The sequence below is a fragment of the Myotis daubentonii genome, chromosome 1 (genome assembly GCF_963259705.1).
Source record: "Myotis daubentonii chromosome 1, mMyoDau2.1, whole genome shotgun sequence".
Taxonomy (NCBI): domain Eukaryota; kingdom Metazoa; phylum Chordata; class Mammalia; order Chiroptera; family Vespertilionidae; genus Myotis; species Myotis daubentonii.
In genome coordinates this window covers 108772485-108798388 of record NC_081840.1, presented here as the reverse complement: position 1 = coordinate 108798388, position 25904 = coordinate 108772485, and the positions used below count along the sequence as shown (strand labels likewise).

Sequence of the window (25904 nt, the reverse complement as noted above, 5' to 3'; positions counted from 1 at the left end):
CAAGGGCAGAGGAAGAGCACAGAGGGCCCCACTCAACTCTCATGATGGAAACTGGCAGCTGACTGAACAGCCTCCGGGGCAAAGTTGCCTCCACCTGCTTGCTCCAGATGCCTTCCTGTTGCCATGCCGCGAACACCATATGGACTGCTGTTTTGGTAGTCTACGCACCTGCTCATCCTTCAGGATTCATCCCGAGTGACTCCTCTGAGATGGTTTACCTGCCTCTGTGTTTACACCCCTCTGCTTCTTCGTGGGCGACCTTATTCTGTAATTTTCTGTGTTTTTGCTTGTCTCAAGAGCAGGGATGCGTCTGATTTATCTCTGTAACCCTTGCACTTAAAACAGAAGAGGCTCGCTAAGTATTCAGTATTAAATGCCCCACGATGAGCAGTGTTTATGTGTGGGATGGGGTGTGGAGTGAGGAGGCTGGGCAATTAGACGAAGCCCAGGTGAGCGCACCAGAAAAATCAAGAACGGTGAGCCTGGGTTTGGCGGCTGAATTCCCGTGAGTGGACTACAACTACCACAAAGCAAAGAAATGGACTACAACTCCCAGAAGGCTGTGCGATCACGTAGGCTGCGAGATGCTTACGTGAAGTTGTGTGCCAATTAGAATCAGCGCGAAATCGACAGAGATAGTGCGATATTTGGGTTTACCCGAGACGCCCCTGGCGAGGGTGAGGAGTCAAAGGGAGCTGGGAAACGGGAGGGGATAAGGGGTCGGAGACTGGGTCTTCCAGCGGGGCAGGGGGGAGGTCAGGCCGGAAAAGCTTCGCTTGCGACAGTGGTTTTGCGGCTGTGCCTATGTCCTCACTTTCGTGTGTGTGTTCGCGCGCTCGCTCCACCTCGTTTTCTGTCTGTCTGTGACACTCAGCTTGCACTGTGGGTCAGCATGTAGGGACTGTGGAGCCTGTGGGGACTTCATTTTCCTATATGTGCTCCTGGGCCGGAGCATTAAGGACCTCTTTCCGGCTAGCAGCGGTTCTCAACCTGTGGGTCGCGACCATCAGAAAACACATATAGCATATCAGATATTTACATTATGATTCATAACAGTAGCAAAATTACAGTTATGAAGTAGCAACAAAAATAATTTTATGGTTGGGGGTCACCACAACATGAGGAACTGTATTAAAGGGTCGTGGCATTAGGAAGGTTGAGAACCACTGGAGAGCCTGAAGTGGGGAATTTGTATCTTGAGTTCTCATCCCCTCTTTGCGCTGGTAGGCGATCGTCCAGTGCTGTTTAATCTAGTTTAAATGGGGACCCTGTCAGTTCCCCACACTTAACGTTTGCCTTGAAAAAAAAAAAAAAAAAAAAAAAAGGGAATCATGATCCTGCTTCCAAAAAGTAACAGGGACTGCCGAAAGGACACACTACTATCTTTTTTTATAAAAAATATTTTTATTGATTTCAGAGAGGAAGGGAGAGGGAGGGAGAGAGAGAGAGAGAGACATCAATGATGAAAGAGACTCATTGATCTGCTGCTTCCTGCAGGCCCCACACTGGGGGTCCAGCCCCCAACCAGGGTATATGGCCTAACGGGGAATCCAATTGTGACCTCTTGGTTCATAGTCCATGCTCACCCACTGAGCCATGGGGCCATCTTTTGGTGAAATAGAAAAAGGAGAGCCCTGGGATATTTCTGTTATCTCATAGATCCACCTAAAAGTACTGACTGGCATTTAAAAATTAGAGTGAGTGATGCCGAAACCGGTTTGGCTCAGTGGATAGAGCGTCGGCCTGCAGACTGAAAGGTCCCAGGTTGATTCCGGTCAAGGGCATGTACCTGGGTTGCGGGCACATCCCCAGGGGGTGTGCAGGAGGCAGCTGATCGATGTTTCTCTCTCATCGATGTTTCTAACTCTCTATCTCTCTCCCTTCCTCTCTGTAAGAAATCAATAAAATATATTAAAAAAAAATTAGAGTGAGGCCAAATTTTGTCAAGAGAAAAACATCATGCTGTTTTTTGAAGTATTGGAGCCCATGCCAGATAATGGGCAGGAGAGATTCCCATGTTGGGAAAGTGGTGGTGTCTTGGAAACAAGGTTTTCCACATTTCTCCTTGTGGCTGAGAGTAGGCAGTACTCAGTCTCTTGTTAGTAGCCTGTGCATGTGAATATTATCTATCTCCTCAACATACAGTGTTGAGGAGGTTCTCCTAATGAGATTACTGGTGCAGCAAAGTCAAGTATTCTGGCCTCTGGTTTGTGAGAACAGTCTTAGAATGCCAAGGTCTTGAGTGCTCCCTGAAGAGTTCCTTGCCTTTCCTTGAGGGAGAGGGTTTAAAGTACCCCTGTGGCCATGAGACTCCTTTTAAAAATATATATTTTTATTAATTTCAGCGAGGAAGGGAAAGGGAGAGAGAGAAACATCAATGATAAAGAGAATCATTGATCAGCTGCCTCCTGCACACCCCATACTGGGGATCTATCCCAAAACCCAGACATGTGCCCTGACTGGGAATCAAACTGGACCTCCACGTTCATAGGTCGATGCTCCACCACTGAGCCATGCTGGCCAGGCCATGAGACTACTTTAATGGCTCTGGGTTTGGGGACATGGTGACATTTTAGGGAGCGACAAGAGGTTCATTATTACTGAGGCAGAGTAGAGTATGTTGACTGGTGGGAGATTGGGCTAGAGCAGAAGCCTGGAGCCAATAGTGAGGGGCTTGGACACTAGGCTAAAGGATTCAAGCGCTTAATGTATGCTGGATCTCTGCCCACCCACCCCTGAGTTACATTCTGCTTTGGTCCTAGGTCCTGGCACCTCATCATTCCTATCTTGGGCTGGGCTCATACCCTGTCTGGCCCTTTCTTAGCCCTGGTTTGCTCTGGCTCCACACCTGACCTTATTGTGACTGGCAGCTCCCTGAAACCTTTACTTAACTCTGCCATAATGAAACTCATCATAGGAGATTTACACACCATGGCCCTGCTACAAACTGAGGCTCTTTACTCTGCCCAGCCCTGTCTTTCTAAAGGACAGAGGAGTTGCCATTTTTCTTTCTGTGGCTTACCTGCATGGCTTGTGCCCTGGGAGCTTGAGGCTCAGTAATCACAGCCTTCAGCCCTGTAACCTCTGCCTGCCAACTCTTTCTGCTGCTTAAGAGTTCCTTATGAGTACTCAGAGCCCAGGGAAATGAGGCGCTGTCTACAACTACCTTGGCTATGCAGATAGGTGATTCTAACAGGAACTGGACAGAGAGTAACAGGCTTACTAGTTTGTGATTTGATCTTTTGTGAGTATAAACAAAGAACTCCTGCCAGTTGTCATCCTTCATGGGATTATCAGATTGAATTGGTTTGACCTTGCTTTCAAATAAATGTGGGTTAAATTATCCACTTTCTATTCCTCAAATATAATTCTCCCTGACCCCCACCTTTTCTAGAAAGGTAGTTAAGTTTGGGTCCTTAGCAAAGATGGCTCCAGAGGCCTAGTAGTAAATCTTGGGCTGCCCCGCCTACTGCGGGACATAGTAGAAATTACCAACATGGATTCCTGCCCTAAGTTTCATTGATTGCTTTCAGTAACCAGTTCCTTAGGGATATCAACTTGATGTGGTGGAGGTTCAGGGGCTGCATAGATGAAATTCACTTTCTGGTTTTGCAGGAATTTTTCTGTCCTAGCACCAGTTGGCTAGGGTAGGACAGGATCAAGATTTGAGATCTGGTAGGTAGGTTTCCCTAGAGCAGCGGTTCTCAACCTGTGGTTCCGACCATCGGAAAACACATATAGCATATCAGATATTTACATTATGATTCATAACAGTAGCAAAATTACAGTTATGAAGTAGCAACGAAAATAATTTTATGGTTGGGGGTCACCACAACATGCGGAACTGTATTAAAGGGTCGCGGCATTAGGAAGGTTGAGAACCACTGCTCTAGAGAGTCAGACGTGTGCTTCCATCATCTACTATGGGTGCTGATCAGCCTATTGATTAGTTCTGGGAAAAAGCTGGATAGTAGGCCCTCTAGACCAGGGGTCCTCAAACTTTTTAAACAGGGGGCCAGTTCACTGTCCCTCAGACCGTTGGAGGGCCGGACTATAGTTAAAAAAAAAAAAAAAACTATGAAAAAATTCCTATGCACACTGCACATATCTTATTTTGAAGTAAAAAAACAAAATGGGAACAAATACAATATTTGTATTTGCATGTGGCCCGCGGGCCGTAGTTTGAGGACCCCTGCTCTAGACCTTGCCAGTTGCTAACAGGGCTCTCCAGGCCCTGGAGTAGACTCAGTTTTGCTCTGAGCAAGCAGGGCTTTGACTGAGGCCCTGGTGTAGAGCAAAGATTGAGATCATTGGCAAATGGCACTTCGGGGGAGTCTTACTGAAGGGAACTGGCCTGTGTTTAACCCCTGTTGAGGAGGGTCTGGGCCTCTGGGAGACCCTTACAGGTAGGAGTGGGATAATGAACCCAAATGTGATCCTTAGCTCATGAGGCTGTGTGCCAGACTCTTGAAAGCAAATACTGGGCAAGAGGCCCTAGTGAGCCAAGGGGCCCGTGGTGTGAAGAGGAGGACCCTATGGGTACACAGTCACAGAGGTAGCCATTGGGCAACTTACAGGCACTTCCTCTTCAGAGTCTACGTTAGTGTCTCTTGCCCTGCTGATTCTGCCCATTTGAGGACCCTCTAGTACAGAGAGCCATTGCCACTGTCTTTCCTGCATTTCGAAGTTTTCTGCTAGAAGAAGCTTCAAAGATCACCTGGTCCTATCTCTGCATCTTCAGATGAAGAGACAGGTCCAGGGAGGGAAGTACCCTGGCCAAGGTTACACACCAGGTCGTGAGCACAATCATGGACAGGGCCCAGGACTCCTGATTCACTGGCCAAGTTTCTGTTCTCTGCCCCACCCTGTTTCAGAAGGTGCAGTTTATTATTCATTCAGCAGATATTTAGGACCTACCAGGAGGCTGGTGGTTGGTGATTATACCTGGGCACACATTCAGGGGACTTGCTGGTGGCAGTGGTAGTGGTGGGAAGTGGAGAGGGAGAGGCAAGGAAACTGATGAACAAATTTAATTAATGATTATTTAAAAAAGTGCATCCCAGAGAAGGACCCATTTTAAATGATGTCAGATATAATTCCTCTCTTCTAAACTCATCTATAGATCCCCTGAAGACAGCATCTGTCTTCCACAGTTCCTTTGCTCAGTGCTAGATGTAATTGGTCCTTAGAGATTGCTGCTGATGGAATATGTCTTGCTGTCCCAATCTTCAGAGTATAGGTTTTAGTGTGTCCAAGTTATCATGGGCATTCACGTCCAGCAACATCTGAGGGATAGAGGAATAAACCAATCAGCTGGTCTCACAGGGTGACCTACATCCCTTTATGCTTGTCTCTTCCTAGGCTTGGATTTGTAGAGTGGTGCCCAGTCTGATCTACAGGGACAGGGACAGAGGCAAATCTCTTAGCTCCCTGAAACCCTCTGGCCCCCTTGTTGCTGAAGGTTCCACCTCACAGGCATTCTGCCACTCCCTTCAGTCAATCAGCCTGGCCCACTATAGTAGCTCCTTACCCTGCCCCTCCAATCTCACCACCACCAGGACTCCCTTCACACTGTCACCAGCACCATCTTTCTAAAATGGAAACTCACCCTTGACCTGACTTTACAGCCTTACCTCCCCACGCCCATTACACTTTAGCCTCACTACTAAGCTGCTCCCTGTTCACCAAGCCTGCCACCTTTCTTCTCGCCTTTTCATCTTTGTAAGATTGCTCCACTATCAGTAACTTGCAAGGTTATTTCCCTCTCTCTGGAAAACTTACTTGTCTTTTAGGACTCAATTTGAATGTTAATTTTTCCTCAGACAGTTACTACTGGCAGCCATAGTTCCTCACAGTGCTGGCCACATTACATTGTAATTGACCTATGTGTGGTGAGGGTGTCTGGCCTTCTTATCAAACTGTGCTCCCAGAAGCTGGGACCGCTGATCCCTCAGGAACCCCAGCAGTTGGGAGGTCTAACAGGGTGCTCAATACATTTTGGTTGAATGTATAAATGAAGTGGGCACCCCTTGTTCTGCTTTTAGATTCCAAATCCTGACAGCTTTATGGAGCCCAGTTCTGGCAGGCTCCCAGAACTCGAAGCCACCAGACCCCACATGGAACCAAGGGCCTCGTGTCCAGCCGCTGCGCCCTCGGTAGAGAGGCAGTTCCGTGTCCTTGTGGGTGTCACTGGGAGTGTGGCGGCCCTGAAGTTACCTCTCCTGGTGTCACAGCTTTTGGACATTCCTGGCGTGAGTATCCTTACAAGACAAGCATGGCGACCTCTGATGTTAGAGAGTTGCTGGTCCTATAGCCAGCCCACTTTTGTGCAGTGCACAGGGTTTTCTTTTTCTTAATTATGGTGTTTGTGGCTGTCTGTGTATATTGGTGTGAGGGGAACGCAGGACACAGAGACCGAATTTGCCAGTTTAACCAGGAGCTGGATTAGATAGTTTGGACAGAGCTTAAGGGAAGACTGGGGAAGGAACACTAATAAATGGATGCATTGAGTTTCCATATGTTGACCCTGAGATTCCCTAAGGTCCTGGCGTGGGAAGAGGGCTAGCTGGAGAAATGGCAGCAAATTCTCTGTGTTCCCTTCTGCTTTGGGCTCCCTGCCTCTGCTTTCACTCTGTCTTCTACACTGTGGTTCTGTTCTCCCTCCTTAGACACCATGGCTGTCCTATCAGTCCAAGTGCATTGTTCACAGCTCTGGTTTAAATTTTGCTCCTTCAAGTGTTCATCCATGCCCAGGGGCCACTGCATTGTGTTCAGTGTGAGGGGTTTAATCCCCAGCCATTGGCCAGACCATCTCAACTTTAATCAGTTTAATATATTGGGGTCTGGGGTAGTCTTCTGTGGGAAAAGTTCTACGCTTTAAACAGTGTGAAAGCCAGCAGGTAACCCATTTCCTAATCTGGTATCCAAGTGCCTTCATTGATCTCCCACTGCCCCACACTCCATTCTGAAGGTCTTTGCTTTGGCCATTCCCTGCCAGGCTGCACTGCCCTCTCTGTCTTTCTAAATTCTGCACAAAAAATTCATGTAGAAACCTTCCTGACCTGCCTCAACCCATGTGATTTTGCTCCCTTGCAAAACTCATTTAATGTATTAAAGTGGTAAGAACATTTTATTCAGAAAAGTTATGGCAGAAAAAGTTATTCAGAAAAGTTAAGCCCAGTGTAGAACTGGGCTTAATTCTGAATACAACAAAGAAAAGTGGGGATTATAGCCAAGGGGCAGTGTGGGAGCCAGTGGACGGAAAGATCGCTAAGAGGAAACATTCTGACTAAACTGTCCCAACAGGATTCTTGCTGAAAGCAGGCAGGGTGATCAGACATCTTCTGGATGAGAAGCCTGATGAGATCCAGGATAGTCAGATATCGAGGGAGGTGGGGGTGGGCTTCTGGAGAAACCAACTTATTAGCAGGATTGTTGCTCTTGAGGACAAGGCTCAAAGACAGGCCAAGTCAAAAAAGTAGCTCACTACAGTTTGGTCAAGGAGAGAATCTTGATTAAGATGGGGAACCATCAACTGCCGTTGACACTGCTTGTGTTGCTGGAGACTAGTTTTGTGGAGTAGTGTTAAGCCACTGGGGCTTGGGTGATGCTTTTCCTTGATTGTTACCTGCACAGCTCCTGACGCAGGATGGCACAGGTGGTTGTACCCGGTGTGTCCAGCAGGGAGCAGTGCTCATCAGCAGATGAACATGTTGAGATTCCAGGCAGGGACTGGGAAATCTTTCACTAAACTACCCAGAAAATCAGCCCCTCACCTCACACCCCCACCCCCACCTCCCAGGCCAGGAGAAGCAGTAAGGCAGGCAGCCATGGATGCCAGCTAGGCCAGATAGGGAAAGAGAGGAGAGTCTTGTGGATATTCTGAGGCTGGCACTGGTGCCGCTGGGGCAGGGCTACCTGGAGCCTGCCACCCTCATGTGCCCTAAACTGTTGGTAGGAGCTGGCCAGCAGAGCCCTGAGGGTGGGAGGCCTGGAAGGGATTGCAGTAGCAGCAGCCTCTGCCATTGCCCCCTAGGGAGGGAGGAAGACACTGGTTTCCCTTTCCCATAGCCCCAGAGCAAGTACATTTCCAGACTGGCTGGTGGCAGGGAGTCCTAGCCCAGGAAACAGATGGGCAGCTTCAGAGCTAAGGGAAATGGCAGCTCCACGCATCCTGGTTCCACGCAGCCAGCATTTATAGGGGTATGAAGAAAGGGTTGCCTGGGGCAGGAAGGTTCTCCAGCCCACTCCAGGCTTTTTAGCCTGGTCTGCTGAGGGACAGGCTGTATCTGGAACGGGACTCAGTTTTCCCTCTCTGGCTGGAGTTGAAGCCAGAAGATGGGTAGCCAGAAAGTCACTGACCTGGGAAGAAGGATGTCCTGCCTTAGCCTCATGGAGCCTGCTTTTTTTGGTTTAAAATTAGGATGACTACTCTCACCCATCCTTTTGGGCTCTTGTCAAGGCTCAGAAAGGGGAACACAGATGAAACAGTTTGTCATCTTGTGCCAAAAGCTAGGCACAGCTGCTGGCACATGAAAGCACTTAACAGTGTTTGTTTCCTGTCCTTCACTCTCTTTCCCCTTACTGTTAAGTCCTTTGGGCCAGCCATATGGGAAGAATCATGGGATCCACAATCCGTCTGTTCAAGTAGAGGGCCCACATCTGCCGGGGTCCAACCCCAGCAGGTCTAGGGGTCCCCAAAGGTGTGGACGGAGTCGGCGAAGAAGGAATGACACGGAGACAGTGTTCAGTTGATCAGCAGCCTAGCCAGGATCTCCAGCCAGGATCTGTGGCCATGTTCCCTCGCTAGGTTCTCCAGCCAGGTTCTGTAGCCATGTTTCCTCGCTAGGTTCTCCAGGCAATTTCCGTAGTCAGGTTCAGTCCAGGATCTTTTGCCATGTTCTCTCCAGCGAAGTTCTTCTGTCTGTAGGTTCTGTGTAGGTTCTGTCTTCTTGGCTCTCTTCTAAGTTCTGTCTCTTGCTGTCTTGTTACATCTGTATTTATACCAGTTGATTCAATCCTATCAATCTCTATTACAAATGTTAGGGCGTTTCTTATCTCCATTCCAGGGAGTAAAGATTATGTAGCTTAAGCATGATTGTTCATAGTTAAAGTGATTAATTACCCGCCTGGCACTTAGTTGAGGGGTTTTATTCCCTCCCTAACTTCAGGGGAAAATCCCTACCTGGGGATTCAACCTTTCTCGGAGAGGTGACCTTGGTTAAAACACAGCGCCAAGAAGGTGAGCAAACATTTTAAGAACCGTATGCCATATATGCCAGGTCCCTTGAAACAGCAAGGATGGACCGGCTCCCGGCACACATCCATGTCACCTTAGGCTCTCTCATCCTGCAGGTAGACAGCTCCTCAAAGAGCCTGGGTTTGTTGGTGGGGCCCTTGTGAGGTGTTGGTAACTAAGGGGGATCCCTGGCTTGCCTTGTGTTGACCCTGAGGTAGCACTTCTCCACATTCTCTGATGGCACTGATCTCCCCATTTCTGCATCACCCCCGAGGAGCAATCTTTGTCCCTTGAAGCAGCCCTTCTCTGCTCTTTGTCTAAGTCATGGGTTCACATGCCAAGGCACCCTTAGGTATACCTAGATTCTGACTAGCAAACAAGAAATTGGGGTGTGGCTGCAGGGAGTTGAGTGATTCCACAGATGTGGCTCATAACTACTCCTGATTCACCTGTGTCCAGTCATCCCAGCAGAGCCACTAACATAGAGCCAGACCAGGGAAATTGTGAGGGCATGAGGGAGAGGAATGGATTTGGCCTCAAGACTCACATACCAACTGTCAGGGAAGGGTGGCCACCAACAAAGTAGACTTGGAGTCTTTATGTGAGGTGGGGGGAGTTGGACAACAGGGGCCAGCCTTACCTCAAGAGAGGTAGCTGAACCCGGCTGGTGTAGCTCAGTGGTTGAGTGTCAACCTATGAGTCAGAAGATCAGGGTTGGATTCCTGGTCAGGGCACATGCCCAGGTTTCAGGCTCCATCCCCAGTGCGGGGTGTGCAGGAAGCAGTTGATCTGCTGGGGTCCAACCCCAGCAGGTCCAGGGGTCCCCAAAGGTGAGGACAGAGTTGGCAAAGAAGGAATGACACGGAGACAGCGTTCAGTTGATCAGCAGCCTAGCCAGGATCTCTAGCCAGGATCTCCAGCCAAGTTCTGGTCTGGATCTCCAGCGAAGTTCTGGTTAGGATCTCCAGCCAGGTTCTGTGTCCATGTTCTTTTGCTAGGTTCTCCAGCCAGGTTCAGTCACCAGGTTCTAGTGAGGTTCTCTTGCCATGTTCTATCCAGGTTCTGTAGCCAGGTTCTCTCTCTAGGTTCTTCAGCCAGGTTCTGTCTCTAGGTTGTGTGGCCAGTTTCTGTCCAGGATCTTTTGCCATGTTCTCTCCAGCAAAGTTCTTCTGTCTCTAGGTTCTGTGTCTAGGTTCTGTGTCCTGTTGTCTTGTTACATCTGTATTTATACCAGTTGATTCCAATCCTATCAATCTCTATTCCAAAGGTTAGGGCGTTTCTTATCTCCATTCCAGGGAGTAAAGATTATGTAGCTTAAGCATGATTGTTCGTAGTTAAAGTGATTAATTACCCACCTGGCACTTAGTTAGGGTTTTTGTTTTTTTTGTTTTTTTTATATATATTTTATTGATTTTTTACAGAGAGGAAGGGAGAGAGATAGAGAGTTAGAAACATCGATGAGAGAGAAACATCGATCAGCTGCCTCCTGCACATCTCCCACTTGGGATGTGCCTGCAACCCAGGTACATGCCCTTGACGGGAATTGAACCTGGGACCTTTCAGTCCGCAAGCCGACGCTCTATCCACTGAGCCAAACCGGTTTCGGCTAGTTAAGGGGTTTTATTCCCTCCCTAACTTCAGGGGAAAATCCCTACCTGGGGAAACAACCTTTCTCAGAGAGGTGACCTTGGTTAAAACACATAGTGCCAAGAAGGTGAGCAAACATATTAAGAACAGTATGCCATATATGCCAGGTCCCTTGAAACCACAAGGATGGACCGGCTCCCAAAAATAAAAAAAGAGGCAGCTGAGTGTAGAGAATTTCTCACTCTGGGACCCTGGGCAAGTTAGTTCTTTATTGCCTCAGTTCCCTCCCCTCCCCTCCCCTCCCCTCCCCTCCCCTCCCCTCCCCTCTCCTCCCCTCCCCTTCCTCACCTGAGGATATTCTGTCCATGGCTTTTCAGAGAGAGAATGGAAGGGAGGCAGGAAGAGAGGAGGGGGGAGAGAGAGGTGAGAGAGACACATTGATTGGTTACCTCCCACATGTGCCCAGGTTGGGGTGTGGAGTAAACCTGCAGCCCAGATATAAGCCCTTGGCCAGGAATCCAACTCCCGACCCTTTGGTGTGCAGGCTGATGCTCTAATCATTTAGCACACTAGCCAGGGCTGGCCTCAGATTTCTTATTCATGCACTGAAGAGAAGCTACTCAAATGACCCATCTACAAGACCTCTTTGGCACTAGTGATAGAAGATTCTAGATGTGAGAGCACAAAGGACTAGGGCCCAAAAGCATCTTGAGAGAAGGTCTTGGGGGAAAGGAGCTTCGGGATTTTTTGCAGTTCATAATTGTCATGTAATGGGGTGGCAGTTAGTGTGAGTTATCAGTCAGTTTCTGCCCTTTGGTTGGCATCCTTCTCACTTGGGAGGAGAAAACAGATACCTCTAGCTTTGCTAGGGCAAGCATCAGCAGGGCTGAGAGCCAAAAGGGGATTTCTATTTTTATTATTATTAAAAAATATTTTTATTGATTTCAGAGAGGAAGGGAGAAGAGAAAGAGAGATAGAAATGTCAATGATGAGAGAGAATATTGATCGGCTGCTTCAGAGGGATAGAGTCTGAAACCAGGACATGTGACCTCCTGGTTCATAGGTCTACGCTCAACCACTGAGTCATGCCCGGCCAGGCTGGAAGGAGATTTCTAAAGGTAGAGGAAATCTCCCACTCAGGGAGCTGGCAGGCTCTGAGCTTAGAGAAGGATACATTTCTAGAATGCCCATCAGGACATTCAGAGTCATCAAGAGGGAGGGAAAGAGTGCTCTGCTCATGTAGTATGAAATAAATTCTGCTTTTCTGGAGGACTATTTGGCTATATCTAGAGAAATCACAAATGTTGACAGCCCTTGATTCACCTATAGGTCTGAACCCTGTGGGGTATATTTATAAACATCCATTTGTATAAAGAAATTGATTGTAACATTTTTTATAATTTCAAAACAACAATGAAACAGGAAACAAATTGTCCAACTATAGAGAGGTGTGGTGCAATTATGGTCCAGACTCTCAATGGACTCCTTGGTGATGGTTTAGAAGAATGAATGGATGGATCTCTGTGTGCTGATGTGGGACAATCCTTAAGATATACATGAATGAGCAAGGTACAGGACTTAGCAAACAATGGCCCCAGGCCAAATCCGGTTTTGTGGCCTGTTTTATTTTTTCTTTACATTAAAAAAAAAAATTGATTTCAGAGAGGAAGGGAGAGGGAGAGACAGAAACATCAATGATGAGAGAGAATCATTGATCACTGCCTCTTGCATGCCCCCTACTGGGGATTGAGCCCGCACCCTGGGCATGTGCCTGACTGGGAATTGAACCGTGACCTCTTGGTTCATGGGTCATTTTTGTATGGCCTGTGAGCTAAGAATGATTTTCACATATTTAAATGGTTAGAAAAATCAGGAGACTATTTTGTGTCACACTAAAGTATAGGAAATTCAGATTTAAGGGTCCATAATGTTTTATTGAAACACAGCCACATGTACTCATTTATGTTTTGTCAATGGCTGCAGTCTTGCTGCTACAGAGTTGAGTAGTTGTGACAAAGTTTAAAGTAGTATTTGGCCCTGCCTGGCTGGTTTGGCTCAGTGGTTGAGCATCTACCCTCTGTGTATATTTATTTTATTTTATTTATTTTATTTTTTATTTTGTGCATTAGTTTATTTTGCTCATTAGATTCCACATATGAATAAAATCATGTGATACTGATAGAGTATAGAGACATAGAAGCATGGAATAGACTGTTGCATGTCAGAGGGAAGGTGGGGATGGGAAGAGATTAACTTAAGAATTTATATACATATATGCATAACCCCTGGACACAGACAATAGTGTGGTAAAGGCCTGGGAGTGGGCTAGAAGGGGTCAATGGGGAAAAAGGGGGACATAAGTAATACTTTCAACAATAAAGTTAAAAAATAATAATTGTAAATATAAGTTAGGCTAATCTTATGAAAACTACTTATTTTTAAATGGTATTAGAGGAAACATTCACAAAATCTCAAAAAGATTCCATAAGATTCACAAATTAACTATTTTAACCGAATTGTCAAAGTAAATATGGGATTCCTCATCCTCTAAATCTAATCTTTTCCTGAAATCTGATTGGATATGAATTTTTCTTAAGACCCCTTATTCTATTGTTAGTTAAATGAGCAATAATTCATTCTAGCACAACCAAAAACCACAATCAAGAGACCTAGCAAGTTCTGCTTTCCTTTTAGAATCCAGGTACCATATAAGAAATCATCTGATTATCTTGCTGTAGAGCAAAATGCAGCCAGATGCTAGCTATTTAAGCCTCTCACCTGAGGTGCCAGACACGGGAGCCATTAGCTCTCCAGACCCAGCCATGTTCCCATCGAATGTACCTGTGTGAGTGACCCTAGCCAAAGCCATGATCTAAGGCAGTGGTTCTCAACCTTGGCTGCACATTAGAATCACCTGTTTCTTTGTTACTAATGTTGTGGCCCCACCCCATAACAAAGAAACAGAATTTCCGGAGGATGAGGTCCAGAAATCAGGATTTTAAAAAGATTCTCAGGTGATTCTAATGTGCAGCCAAGGTTGAGAACCACTAATCTAAGGGGATGAACAGTGAAATAGCTTTCATTTTGAAAGGACAAACTAATATGTCCCAGACCATTGAACCCAAGAAAATTGAGGTACCAGAACCCTAAATTTTCGTAGGGTTAATCCCCCATTATCTTTTCCATAAAGCAGGGGTGGGGAACCTTTTTTCTGCCAAGGGCCATTTGGATATTGATAACATCATTCACTTAATATAATTCACTTAATATAAATCTATGTTGCTATTTTTTAAAAAGCCCCTATATTTATTGAATTTTGGAGTCCCACCTGTGGTTGCCTTGGCATGGCCAGACCAAATGATTTCACTGGCCTTACAGGGGGAGACGGGGGAGATGGGGGCAGACAGTCCCCACCCCAGCTATAAAGGACCCCAACAGAACCACCTCCTTCTCCTCCATCTGCCTGCTGGGGTCCAACCCCAGCAGGTCCAGGAGTCCCCAAAGGTGTGGACGGAGTCGGCGAAGAGGGAATGACACGGAGACAGCGTTCAGTTGATCAGCAGCTAGCCAGGATCTCTAGCCAGGATCTCCAGCCAAGTTCTGGTCTGGATCTCTAGTCAAGTTCTGTCCAGGTTCTCTTGCCATGTTCTCTTTAGGTTCTCCAGCCAGGTTCTCCAGGTTCTCCAGCCAGGTTCTCCAGGTTCTCCAGCCAGGTTCACTCACCAGGTTCTCTATTTTATTTTTAAAGTCAGTCTCTTCAGCAGAGAAAAGGAAACCAGACTTGCCAACTAGTTTCAGAAGGAAATCACTATGAATACTGGGCAAAATACAGACAGGAAGCTCATATAAGGGTGTGGCCAGGCATTGGTCACATCACACAAAGAGGTTCAGCTTAAAAACATTAGATATAAAAACTGTTCACAGTGGTCTTGCCAAAAGACTGTGCACAGAATTGCCTTTCAGGAGCTCTGTAGTATGTGGGCGATTGTTTTAATGCCTAGCCCTGCTTCTATCAGGTCCTAGGAGTGTGTAAGAGAAAGCTGAGGAGGGTTCCTGCCCTCAGGAGTTGTTTTTGCCCTGCCAGGACTCCTTGGCATTTGCTGGGAGAAAGGTCAGGTTGAATGAGTCAATAGTCTGAGTAATTTAATATCTAGAAGGTAACACAGCTTGCTTTTTATTTTCTTCAAATGTGTGCAAACTTGGCTCCCAGACCTTTTGACAGAGTGAATGAAAATGAAAGAACAAAGCCCATAGGGCTGATGAATCAGATCAAGTGACATCTCTCTAAAACCAGAAAAACTGGCCTGGGCCTGCTGGACAGCACTGGGGTCAGGGTCACTTCTAAGGAGTGGTGGCTACTTCAGTAGGGTCAGGGTAGGAGCACTGGAAAGGATGGACCCATCATATACTTTCCACATTACTCTTTAGGTAACGACAGTGACCCCAGGAAACTCCCTAACAACTGTGTTCCCTGGGAAGGTAGCCAGAGAGGGATCAATTGAGAGACTGGGGGAGGAGCTTAGAGGGAAGATCTCAAGCAGGGGCTAATCCCCAGTGTGGGAGCCCTACCTGGCACCCTCTAGGGGCCAAGGACAGGCCCTGAGGCCCTGAAGGTGATGTAGAAGTAAAGAAAGGGTAGAGCTGAGATAGAGGAGGGAGCCCCTAAACACAGCCATTACCAAATGGAATGCTTCTGAAGACTGGGCCCAGGCACAGTCTTCACTTGAAGACCTGGCAGGCAGTTTGGGAGTTGGGGAGAGTAGGGGAACTAGATGTTCAGGATGAAGCTTTCAAAATTTCAGGATAGAAGAGGATGAACTGGGACATTCTTTTTTCTTTTTTCTTTTTTTTATTTTATTGACTTTTTACAGAGAGGAAGGGAAGGGGATAGAGAGTTAGAAACATCGATCAGCTGCCTCTTGCACACCCCCTACTGGGGATGTGCCCGCAACCAAGGTACATGCCCTTGACCGGAATCGAACCTGGGACCCTTGAGTCCGCAGGCCGACGCTCTATCCACTGAGCCATACCGGTTAGGGCTGAACTGGGACATTCTTAAGTGGCAAATTGTTCAAGATGGTTGGGAAACTCTTAGAAATGAGAAAGTGGTACCCATGAGGAAAACAAGGCAGTGATTAGAAACTGATATAAGTACCTGGAAAGCCCTCTGTTGACAGAGATTGGAAAACAGATGGAGTGCTCACTTCAGCAGCACATACCATATTTTTCTGTGTATAAGATGCTATTTTTTTTATAAAGTCATTAGACTGAAAATTGAGGGGCATCTTATACACGGAGGAGCATCTTATACATAAAGTCACCCGAGGAGGGAGCCACAGGGGTTCGTGGCTGCCCATACCTTGTCAAATAGGCTTCCTCCAATCCTGAGCCTTATTGTTACTGACATCAGCTGATGCCGTAATTGGAAGTGGAGGTGAAGAGTGTGCAGATGCAACAGAGACCAGAGCGTTCTGAGCCCATAAAGATGTCAAAAAATAAAAAGATAAATACCGGTAAGTGATTGTCTTACTCTGCAAAATTCAAACTGAATGTAATCAGCTATGAAAAAGAACATGGAAATAGAGCTGCAGAGAGACAATTTGGACCTCCTCCCACTGAGTGTCTGATCAGACAGTGGAGAAAACAGGAAGAACAACTCCTTAAGATGCCAAAAAAGAAGAAGGCCTTACGAGGAAAACCAGCAAAATGAGCAAACTCGGAGCAGGGGCTTAAGACTCGGATTATGGAGCAGCGCCAGAGTGGCTTATGTGTGAACCAAGCTTATTCAATGTCAGGCAAGAATGTTTGCAAGCAAAATGAACATTGTTGATTTTATAGGAAAGGCAAAATGGTGCTTCAATTTCATGAGGAGAGAAGGGTTGGCCATGAGAACACGAACAAAGTTAGCTCAGAAAATGCCACCAGCTTATGAGGATGATCTCACATATATAGACAGTGACTCATAAGACAGCAGTGATACAATAGAAGTTGAAGAAATTTATATGTCTGGAACTAATAGTGATGAAGAAGAGAGCAGTGATGCAACAGAGGTTGGATAAAGGGATATGCTGCATAATATCATAGTACTGGTATGTAAACATTACCTACTGTAATTACTAAATAAAAATGTGTTCTGTTTTATATTTAAAATACTGATTTCTTAGTTTTGGGTAGGAAAAGTGGGGGTCATCTTATAGTTGGGGGCATCTTATATACGGAAAAATACAGTATACTAAAATTGGAACAATAATCATGGCCCCTGTGCAAGGATGACATGCAAATCCGTGAAGCATTCCATATTTTTTATGTTCATAGCAGCATCTACACTAATAAAAGAGAAACATGCAAATTGGTGTCACTCTGCTACACCCACAAGCCACTCAGGTATGAGTATGCAAATTAACCCAACCAAGATGGCAGCGGCCACGTAGCTGGAGCAAGCAGGCGGCTTGGGTTGTCCCCGGCAATGGAGGAAGCCAACCTTCCCTGCCCACCCTGGCTGGCCCTGGGCTCTGCTCAAGGCTACAACGTTTCAATTATAGAAGATAAATAAATCCCAGATACCTGCTTCCCTCCGCTCAAGGAGGCGCTGAAAAAGAAAGAGAAAAAAAGGAGGGGCTGGGACCTTGAGTTGCTGGGGGCCGTGGCCAGCCTGCAAACAGCCATCAGCCCCCACCCAGATTGGCCAGGCATCCCAGCAGGGACCCCCACCCTGAAGGGGGTGTGGCCAGCCTGAAAACAGCCATCAGCCTCTCACCCAGGCTGGCCAGGCACCCCAGCGGGGACCCCCACTCTGAAGGGGCTTGGCCAGCCTAAAAACAGCCCTCAGCCCCTCACCCAGACTGGCCAGGCACCCCAGCGGGGACCCCCCACCCTGAAGGTGGTGTGGCCAGCTTGAAAACAGCCCTCAGCCCCTCACCCAGGCTTGTCACACACCCCCAGCGGTGACCCTCACCCCATGGGGGTGTGGCTGGCCTGCAAACCACCACAGGCCCCTCACCCTGGCTGCCCCACGCCCCAAGGGAACCCCCACCCTGGTCCAGGACACCCTTTAGGGCAAACCAGCCAGCCCCCACCTGTGCACCAGGCCTCTATCTATACTAATAAAAGGGTAATGTGCTAATTACACTGGGAGACCTTCCAGGAGACCTTCCGATGTTCTTCTGGACAAAGCCATGGTGGCGGGGCTGAGGTAGAGGCAGTTAGAGGCCAAGAGGGGAGGGCAGTTGTGGGTGATCAGGCTGGTGGGGGGCGGGGCTGTTGGGGGTAAGCAGACCAGCAGGGAGGCCAGTTGGGGGCAAGCAGGCCGTCAGTGGGGGTCAGTTGGAGGTGATCAGGACAGTGGGGGCCAGTTTGGAGTGAGCAGGTCAGCAGGGGTCAGTTGGGCACGAGCAGGCCAGCGAGGGGGGAGGAATTGGGGGTGATCAGGCTTGCGGGGGTGGAATCTGGGGGCAAGCAGGCCAGCCGGGGGGGTCAGTTGGTGCCAAGTAGGCTGGTGGGAGGGGCAGTTGGGGGCGAGCAGGCCGGCAGGCTGAGTGGTTAGGGGCAATTAGGCAGGCAGGCAGGTGAGTGGTTAGGAGCCAGCAGTCCCAGATTGTGAGATGAATGTCTGACTGCCGGTTTAGGCCCGATCCCACAGGGAATTTCCAGCAGTTGGACATCCCCTGAGGGACACCCCCTCCCTCATGCACGAATTTCGTGCATGGGGCCACTAGTTATTTATAATAGCTAAGATCTGGAAATAGCCCAAGTACCTATCAGTAGATGAATGGATAAAAAAACTGTGGTTCATATACACAATAGAATACTATGCAGCTGTAAAAAAGAAGGGTCTCTTACCTTTTGAGACAACATGGGGAGTATTATGCTAAGAGAAATAAGCCAGACAGAGAAAGACAAGCATCACATGATCTCACTCATATGTGGAATCTAATGAACAAAATAAACTGACAAACAAAATAGAACCAGAGACAACGAAGATGCAACAGACTGACATGTTTTAGAGGGAAGTAGGGATGGGAAGAGATTAACCAAAGGACTTACATGCATATATGCATAGCCCATGGACACAGACAATAGTGCAGTGAAGGCCTGGAGAAGAGGTGGAAGCGGGGTAGAGAGGGTCAGCGGAGGGAAACAAGGCGACATCTGTAAAGCTTTCAACAATAAATATTAAATAAAGAAATCAGTTGGGGTGAGGGGAGAACACAGATGGAAAGGAGGACATGTGACTAAACATGAAGGTTTATGTGGTCCAGATTGAGCTGAAGCTTGCAATGAAACAGGACAACCAAGAGGACTGTTCTGTGTATTTGGAAAAAACAAAACAATGCCTGGTGCTGGAGGCCAATGGCATAACATTAGGATGGAAAGAAAGAAATGGGAGGGACTTAAGTCTTGTTTTGTTTCCATTTTTTCTTTTGAACTTGAAAAAGTAGGACAGATGGTGATAGGAGGGACATGAACCCCAAGTTGGGTGATTCATCTTCTGTCCTTGGCAAGGTCGCCTGGAGTACTGAGGTTATAGTTGGTGACCTACAGGGTGCGTTAGAGACAGCAGAGGGCCTGGGCCTAAAGATGACTAATATCCATTTAGCAAAACGACAAAGGAGGCGGGCTCCACAGATATCTATAGACAGGGCTTGTAAGCACTTAGGAAATGGTTTGTTACTGGGCTTGATTGGGCTCATTGGGAATAAGGCATACCCATTTTAGTTTTTTTGAATATCAGACAAAGTATTTTTGGATTTTAGGTAAGGTTTTGATGTAACCTTAGGACATCCCCTGACCACCTGGTGATGTTAGCATATTTATAACCACTTAAAGATTTTACTTGGGAAGGATTCTTCCCCACCCTCAACCCTAGACTTATGGAAGGGCTCTGCTCTTGTCTTTGTTCTGTTCATGATTTGAATTCGTGTTTCAGGGCTCTGTTGATGGTGGTGCTGGTGGAGAATAGGCCAAGAAGAACAGGCCAAGAGCTCCATAGACTGAAACAGGGGACCAACTCTGGAAAGGTGGATTTTACCAGGGAAAAGTGAGAAACTGCATTTGGGACTAGAAGAGTTAACTGTGCAGATGCAGTTTAGGGCTTGTGGCTCAGTAGCAACATGGGTGAGAAGAACTCTTAATTTTTTTTTGCGGATTGCAAGCTCCATATACATCAGCAGGAGGATGTAGCTTCTAGAAGAGTTAGTGTGGGTATAGGCATTGACAGACAATGGGTTCTAGGGATGTGATACTCCAGGTTCCCTGAGCCTAACGTTGGGACACCTCAAACTCCTACAGGCAGAAGAGATGACTCCCACCTCTGAGTTTTTCAGTTCTGGAAAATTTCATTTCTTTTGTAATTTTCTTCCCTCTATTTTTCTGTTCTTCTTTTCTGGAACTCATTATGTGTCAGATTTTGGAATTCTGGAGTTGATCTGATTTTTTCACCTTTCCCCCCTGCTATTATCCATTTCTTTATCTTTCTATTTTCTGAATGATTTCTTCTAAACTTATATTGAGTTTTTAAATTTCATTATTTATAATTTTCATTTCCAAGAGTTCTTTTTCCCCTCTGAATGTTCATTTAAAAAAACGGCATCTGAAAAAAAAATGGCATCTGATCTCATCTGATCTGCTTTGAATCTACTAATACCTCTTTCCAATTCCATATTCCAAAAGTGTTTTTACATATATTAACTGCTTTTTTGTTTTGTTTTTGTTTTTGTCCTCTTCTCTTTGTTCTTGATGGTTCATACTATTTACAAAATCCCTTTACTCTTATTTCAGGGGCTTTGGGAGGGAGCAGAGTTTAATCCACCTTATTTAACTGAAAGTTTATTCTTTAATTTAACATATTCTTTTATTTTTTTAATCCTCACCCAGGTGTGAAGATATTTTTGCCATTTATTTTTAAAGAAAGAGTAAAGAGAGGGCGGGGGAGAGAGGAACATCGATGTGTCACAGTGATTGGTTGCCTCCTACATGCGCCCTGACGGGGAACAGGAATCAGACCTGTAACCCAGGTATGTGCCCTTGACTGGAATCGAACTTGCCAACCTCTGATGTATAGGCCAACACTCTAACCACTGAGAAATACCAGCGAGGGCTATCCTTTTGTTTTAAATGTGCCTTTTTAGGCACATTTTGATGTGATTGATGGATTTTAAAACATCTAATATGAGGGTCTGAATTTTGATCAGGGAATTTAACCCATTATATATTTACTATAATTATGATTATATTAGGACTTCTGCCATCTTAATTTCATGCTTTATACTTCTCATATTTTCTCTCTGCTTCTTTTTTGCCTTTCCTATTTTTTTGTGTGTAGATTGAATTTTCTCTGCTCATCTGAAATTTATATATAATTTTTCCTCTGTGTACCCTAACTTACTATGCCCCATATGTCCCCCTGTCACTGTCTGTGTTTTAAGAGTCTCAGCACTGTCCTATCTCCTCCTGCTCTCCCCACCTGTGTTGGTTCCTCAGCAACTTAGTGGAGTAATGGCAGCCCCATCCAATTGCCATCTTGTTCAGAACTGGACAAGGCTTGTTCAGGGCTGTCCTAGATGGGACTCCAGTGCTCAGTGGGGGTTTGATTTAAATGACTTTTTAAAAGGTCCTTGAGGTTTTGAGCAAGTTCTGAGTATCGTAGGTTCTTACAGGGGAGTGAGAGAGAATGGACAAGCCCAAGAGCTCTCCAGTAGAGCTGGGAACACCAGAGCTTCTGAAGTTCTGTTGTAGGCTGCCTCTCTGAGACTTCTGTTCTCTGCTTTTCTCTTAAGTGCTGTGTAGAATACTGTCCCATGACAAGCAGGAAAGAAATGAGAAAAAACCTTGGGGAGACGGAAGGGAGGGCTGGGGACTAGGTTAATGGGCATAGGCACACCTCATCCAAAGAGACAGCCATCACTCAATCCCACTAAGTCGTTATCAGTAGGAATATGGGTCCAGCATTGCCAGAGCTTCTGATTTCCAAGAGAAGCCAGGAAAATAAGTTTTCTATGTGAAATCTTTTGATTTGTATATACTGGCTCAAAAATGTTTATAACCCCATGCAAGCCAAACAACATGTCTGCAGACTGGATCTGGCCCAGACACTATCACCCATGACCTCTCCTCTGGTTAGTCAATGATTCTGTCCTTGTCACACTTGACATTTCTCCCTTCTGGATAAATGTCCCCCAAACGTGTTATTTCCTACATCCTTCTCACAGCCACCTCTTCTGGGCCCCTTTACCCTGAGTGCCGTTCACATTACCTTGTGCTCTTTCTCAAGGCCATCATTCTGTTAAGCACCTTAACCATCCCCCTTGTTTGCATTGTTAACTTATCTAGTAAATGAGTAGTATGAAGGTAAACTTTGTTCTTGCCCCATGCGTGTAGGCACGTGATGTGGGTTTGGTTTTCCTGGAGCCTGTCTGCAGCTGGAGCCCATGAGTCCTGGTTCTTAGAAGTACGAGAAGAAACTGCCTACTCTCTCGCTGGTCATGGACACAAACACCCTGTGCCAGGCCCCAGCTCCCAGTGCCTTCACCTGCAGAGGGCAGGGCTTCAATGTGGTCCAGAGCTCAGGACCTGTGAGCCTCCTTGGGATGGCCCCTCCTGCCAGCCATGGCCTCTGGATTGCTCTTGCCCTGAGTTTCTTTCCCATCTGGCTCTGCTCTTGCCTCATTCTGCCGGAGCGGCAGGAGCCTGTGGCAGCTGCAGCTTTATATACATTGCACAGTTGATGGCTGATTCCACAGTAGCTCCTTGATAGGGAAGTGAAACAGCCACACCTGGTGGGGCCTGAACTTTTGGTGACAGTAGAAGTAGTTATGGAAACTGCCAAGGAGGGAGAAGTCCTCTCTGTAGCTAGGCTATGAAGAAAGCTCTTGCCTGGCCTGGGCCCACATGGCTTCCAGGAGTGGCTCTGATAACATGTATCACCCCCCACACCCACCTGTTTTTTCTTGGTGACAGCTGGAAGTAGCAGTGGTCACAACTGAAAGAGCCAAACATTTCTACAGCCCCCAGGACATTCCCGTCACCCTCTACAGCGATGCGGATGAATGGGAGGTCAGTGCTGGGGGTCCCCAGGGCTGTGTTCCATCATGTGTCTATCAACAGGACAGGACTGTACTCCTGCAGCCCATAGTCCTGGTGGTCAGAGCAGACAGACCAGGCTCACGTCAGCAGTTAGGGCCCTCAAGGCAGAGGTGATGAGGAAAACAACTGTCTAGCTTCTGGCCTGTGGGCGGCCTATAGTCTCCCCCCACCCCAGGCAGAGCTCAGCGTTGGCCCTGAGCCTGAAGTTGAATGCCCTTGGGCTTATCTGGGCTGATACAACCACAGAAGAGCTCTGTTTCCCTCACCATGTCCCCATGGCTCCCAATGTCAGGGCTGTCCAGAGTGCCTCACTTCCCACAGCCTACATCTGCTCTCTCTCAGAAGGGTGGGCACTGGCTGATTCACCAGACATTGAGTGTGGGCCTCAAAGGGGTGCCCTGCCAGGCATTTTTAAACATTCTCTGCCTAGAACATTTCTGATTGGTCCGTCTTCCCCAATTCTTCCCCTCCCCCATTTCTCACTGCCCCAGACATTTCTCACTGTCCACTGGCTTAGACAACCCAAGCATCCGCCTCAAGCAGACAGGGCAGGAGTTCCCTGCCAGATGTCACTTCTCTTGAAAACCAAACCATAAAGGGAATAGCTTGGAAAGACAAGGGGTGTTTGTTTTCTTAGGCCTGGTTTCTCTCAGGCTATTGACTCTGCAGCCAGTGCTCTCACCAGCTTTGCTGTGAGAGGGAGTGGCAGTGGATTTGGGCAGGGTTGCTCATCAGGTGGTCTTCCTCGGGTTCCTGACTTAGTGTCCTTGGCCTCTGTTTCCTCCCCCCAGGTTCCCCCGCCCACACCTCCTTCCCTCCACCAACAGAGTGGTCTGCCCAGTGACCCCATTTCTTTCTCCTTGCCAGATGTGGAAGTGCCGGTCCGACCCAGTTCTCCACATTGACCTTCGGAGGTGGGCAGACCTTATGCTGGTGGCTCCTCTCGATGCCAACACTCTGGGGAAGGTGGCCAGTGGCATCTGTGACAACTTGCTTGTGAGTGAATCCCTGTACCCTCCTTCCTCCTTGAACCTCTCTCCCAGTTTGCTGAGCTATAGACTACCTTTGTATAAGGTTCTCACCTTGGAATCCTTTTATCATGGTCCTGTTTGCTCAGAACACTGTCCCTCTGCCCCTACCCATCTCACCTATGCTCTGACAAGTTGGCAGAAGGTGTGGTGGATGGATGGACTCGACTTGTGGGTGCTTTCTGAGGCTGTCCCCTTTGATGCTCAGCTCTTCCTTTGTCCTTCATTCATGGGCTGCCATTCTGTCAGTCTCCTGGCCTAGTTCCATTGCCTGCCTTCTCACTGGGATCTGGGTATCCACATGGGCAACTAATAAGAGTGTTAACTTCTTCATGGATGTCTCACACATTTATCTCTTCTGTGTTTAGTCACAGGTGGAGGTGCAGTTTTCCTGTGTACCAGGGAAAGATGAGAGAGGAAAATAGGAGAAAGACAGGGCAAGAGTGTGAGCTTATGGATGATGGAGGAAAGGAGCACAAGTTCAGCTGTGCAAAGCGGGATTGATAGATCTTCAGGGAGCTATTGTCCTTAAAGAAACTTTGTGTACTGATCATCCTGGAAGGAGTTAGGCATGATCTCTCTCCTCCCTCTGCCTTATTACCCTACCTTTACTCATTTATTGAGCTTTTACCTACCATGAACTGGACCCATGCTGAGAGACACACAGGACACAGGGAACTCACAGTCTGGAAGGAGAGGGTTTTTGTTCACTCATTCAGGTGAGAAGGGAGTATGCTCTGGTGTGTGGCCCAATCTTCAGTGTTTCCAGTCAGTCCTTTGACAATAGAGTCACCACCTTGCACACTAGTAGGCATATACTTATTATATGTATGAGATAATTAGTAATTTTACTGTGGCAAACAGCCTGGAGTTTTTCAGAGTTTAATATGGCGAAGAAGTGAATAATGAAGCTGGGTCAATATTTTGGGGGGTCAGATAGGTTAGTCTCCTCCTATGCTTGTTGTTGGCACTTAAAGCACTTTGGAAGAATCTACTAGTGATTTAAGCATTATTTGAATAAGAACACAAGGTGACCAGAAGAAGGGCAGCACACAGATTATGTGGCCAGAAGCAGGGTAAGGGAGTGCAGAAGGCTTCCCAGTGGGGTTGGTGCCAGGGCTGACAGGGCAGCTGGAGCCTGTGAGCCTCCTGCCACTTTGATTTAAGTGGGTCAGAGTTGTATGTGACCAGCACTGTGTTACCAAACCTCTAGGCTTCCCACTGCTAGTCAGCAGCTGGCTGATGTGGCGAAGCACACCAAGCTCTAGGAATTAAGCCCCAGCCTAGGCTGCTCTCCGAGAGGGCTCCCTCCTTCCCTCCTGAAAGTTCTGCTTTCCTTTTTTTCCTTGAAGCTGCCATTGCTCCTTGAAATCTTTGGAGTTCCCTCCTCCTGAGTTGGCTGAACAGTAGAATAAGTTCCCAAGACCAGCCCCCAGATCATTTTCCGCAAAAGGTTTCACTTGAAGGCAAACTTAAAATATATATCCTATCTAATAAAAGAGAAACATGGTAATTAGCCATACCTCTGCTACCCTTCCCATTGGCTGATCAGGGCGATATGCAAATTAACTGCCAGCCAAGATGCGGCCGGCAGCCAGGCAGCTGGAACTAACATGAGGCTTGCTTGCTTCAGTGACGGAGGACTCCAACGTTCCCTGCCTGCCTTGCCGGCCTCTGAGCCTGCAGTTTGAAACATAGTTACAAATATAGAAGCTAAACAAAACCCCAGAAACCTGCTTTCAGCGAGCCGGGATCTCAGAGCTGGAGTTATACATTGTTTCGATTATAGAACCGAAACAAACCAGATACCTGCTTTCAGGAGTGGAGGCCTAAGAGCTGGAGCCTCAGAGCTAAAGCTGGCCCAGAATAAAAAGAAAAAAGAAAAAAAGGAGCGGTTGGGAGCTTCCGTCACCCACAGCCTGAAAACAGCCCTCAGCCCCTCACCCAGACTGGCCAGGCACCCCAGTGGG

The 25904-nt window shown here is 47.2% G+C and overlaps 1 protein-coding gene and 1 pseudogene across 4 annotated transcripts in view; both read left to right on the top strand.

Moving 5' to 3' along the window:
- PPCDC (phosphopantothenoylcysteine decarboxylase) overlaps window positions 1–25904 on the top strand; it is a 41321-nt gene that overhangs the window by 7828 nt on the left and 7589 nt on the right. The window contains exons 1-4 of one of the 4 annotated variants that reach the window (XM_059656727.1): window positions 560–677; window positions 6045–6251; window positions 22781–22876; window positions 23774–23902. In XM_059656727.1, coding sequence (XP_059512710.1) covers window positions 6066–6251; window positions 22781–22876; window positions 23774–23902 — 411 coding nt within the window. In that variant the 5' untranslated portion in view covers window positions 560–677; window positions 6045–6065. Of the gene's footprint in view, window positions 1–559; window positions 678–6044; window positions 6252–19751; window positions 19843–22780; window positions 22877–23773; window positions 23903–25904 lie in introns of those variants that run through there. The other 3 variants (XM_059656757.1, XM_059656737.1, XM_059656746.1) reach the window with 3 other exon arrangements.
- LOC132224240 (U6 spliceosomal RNA) lies at window positions 17035–17129 on the top strand (annotated as a pseudogene).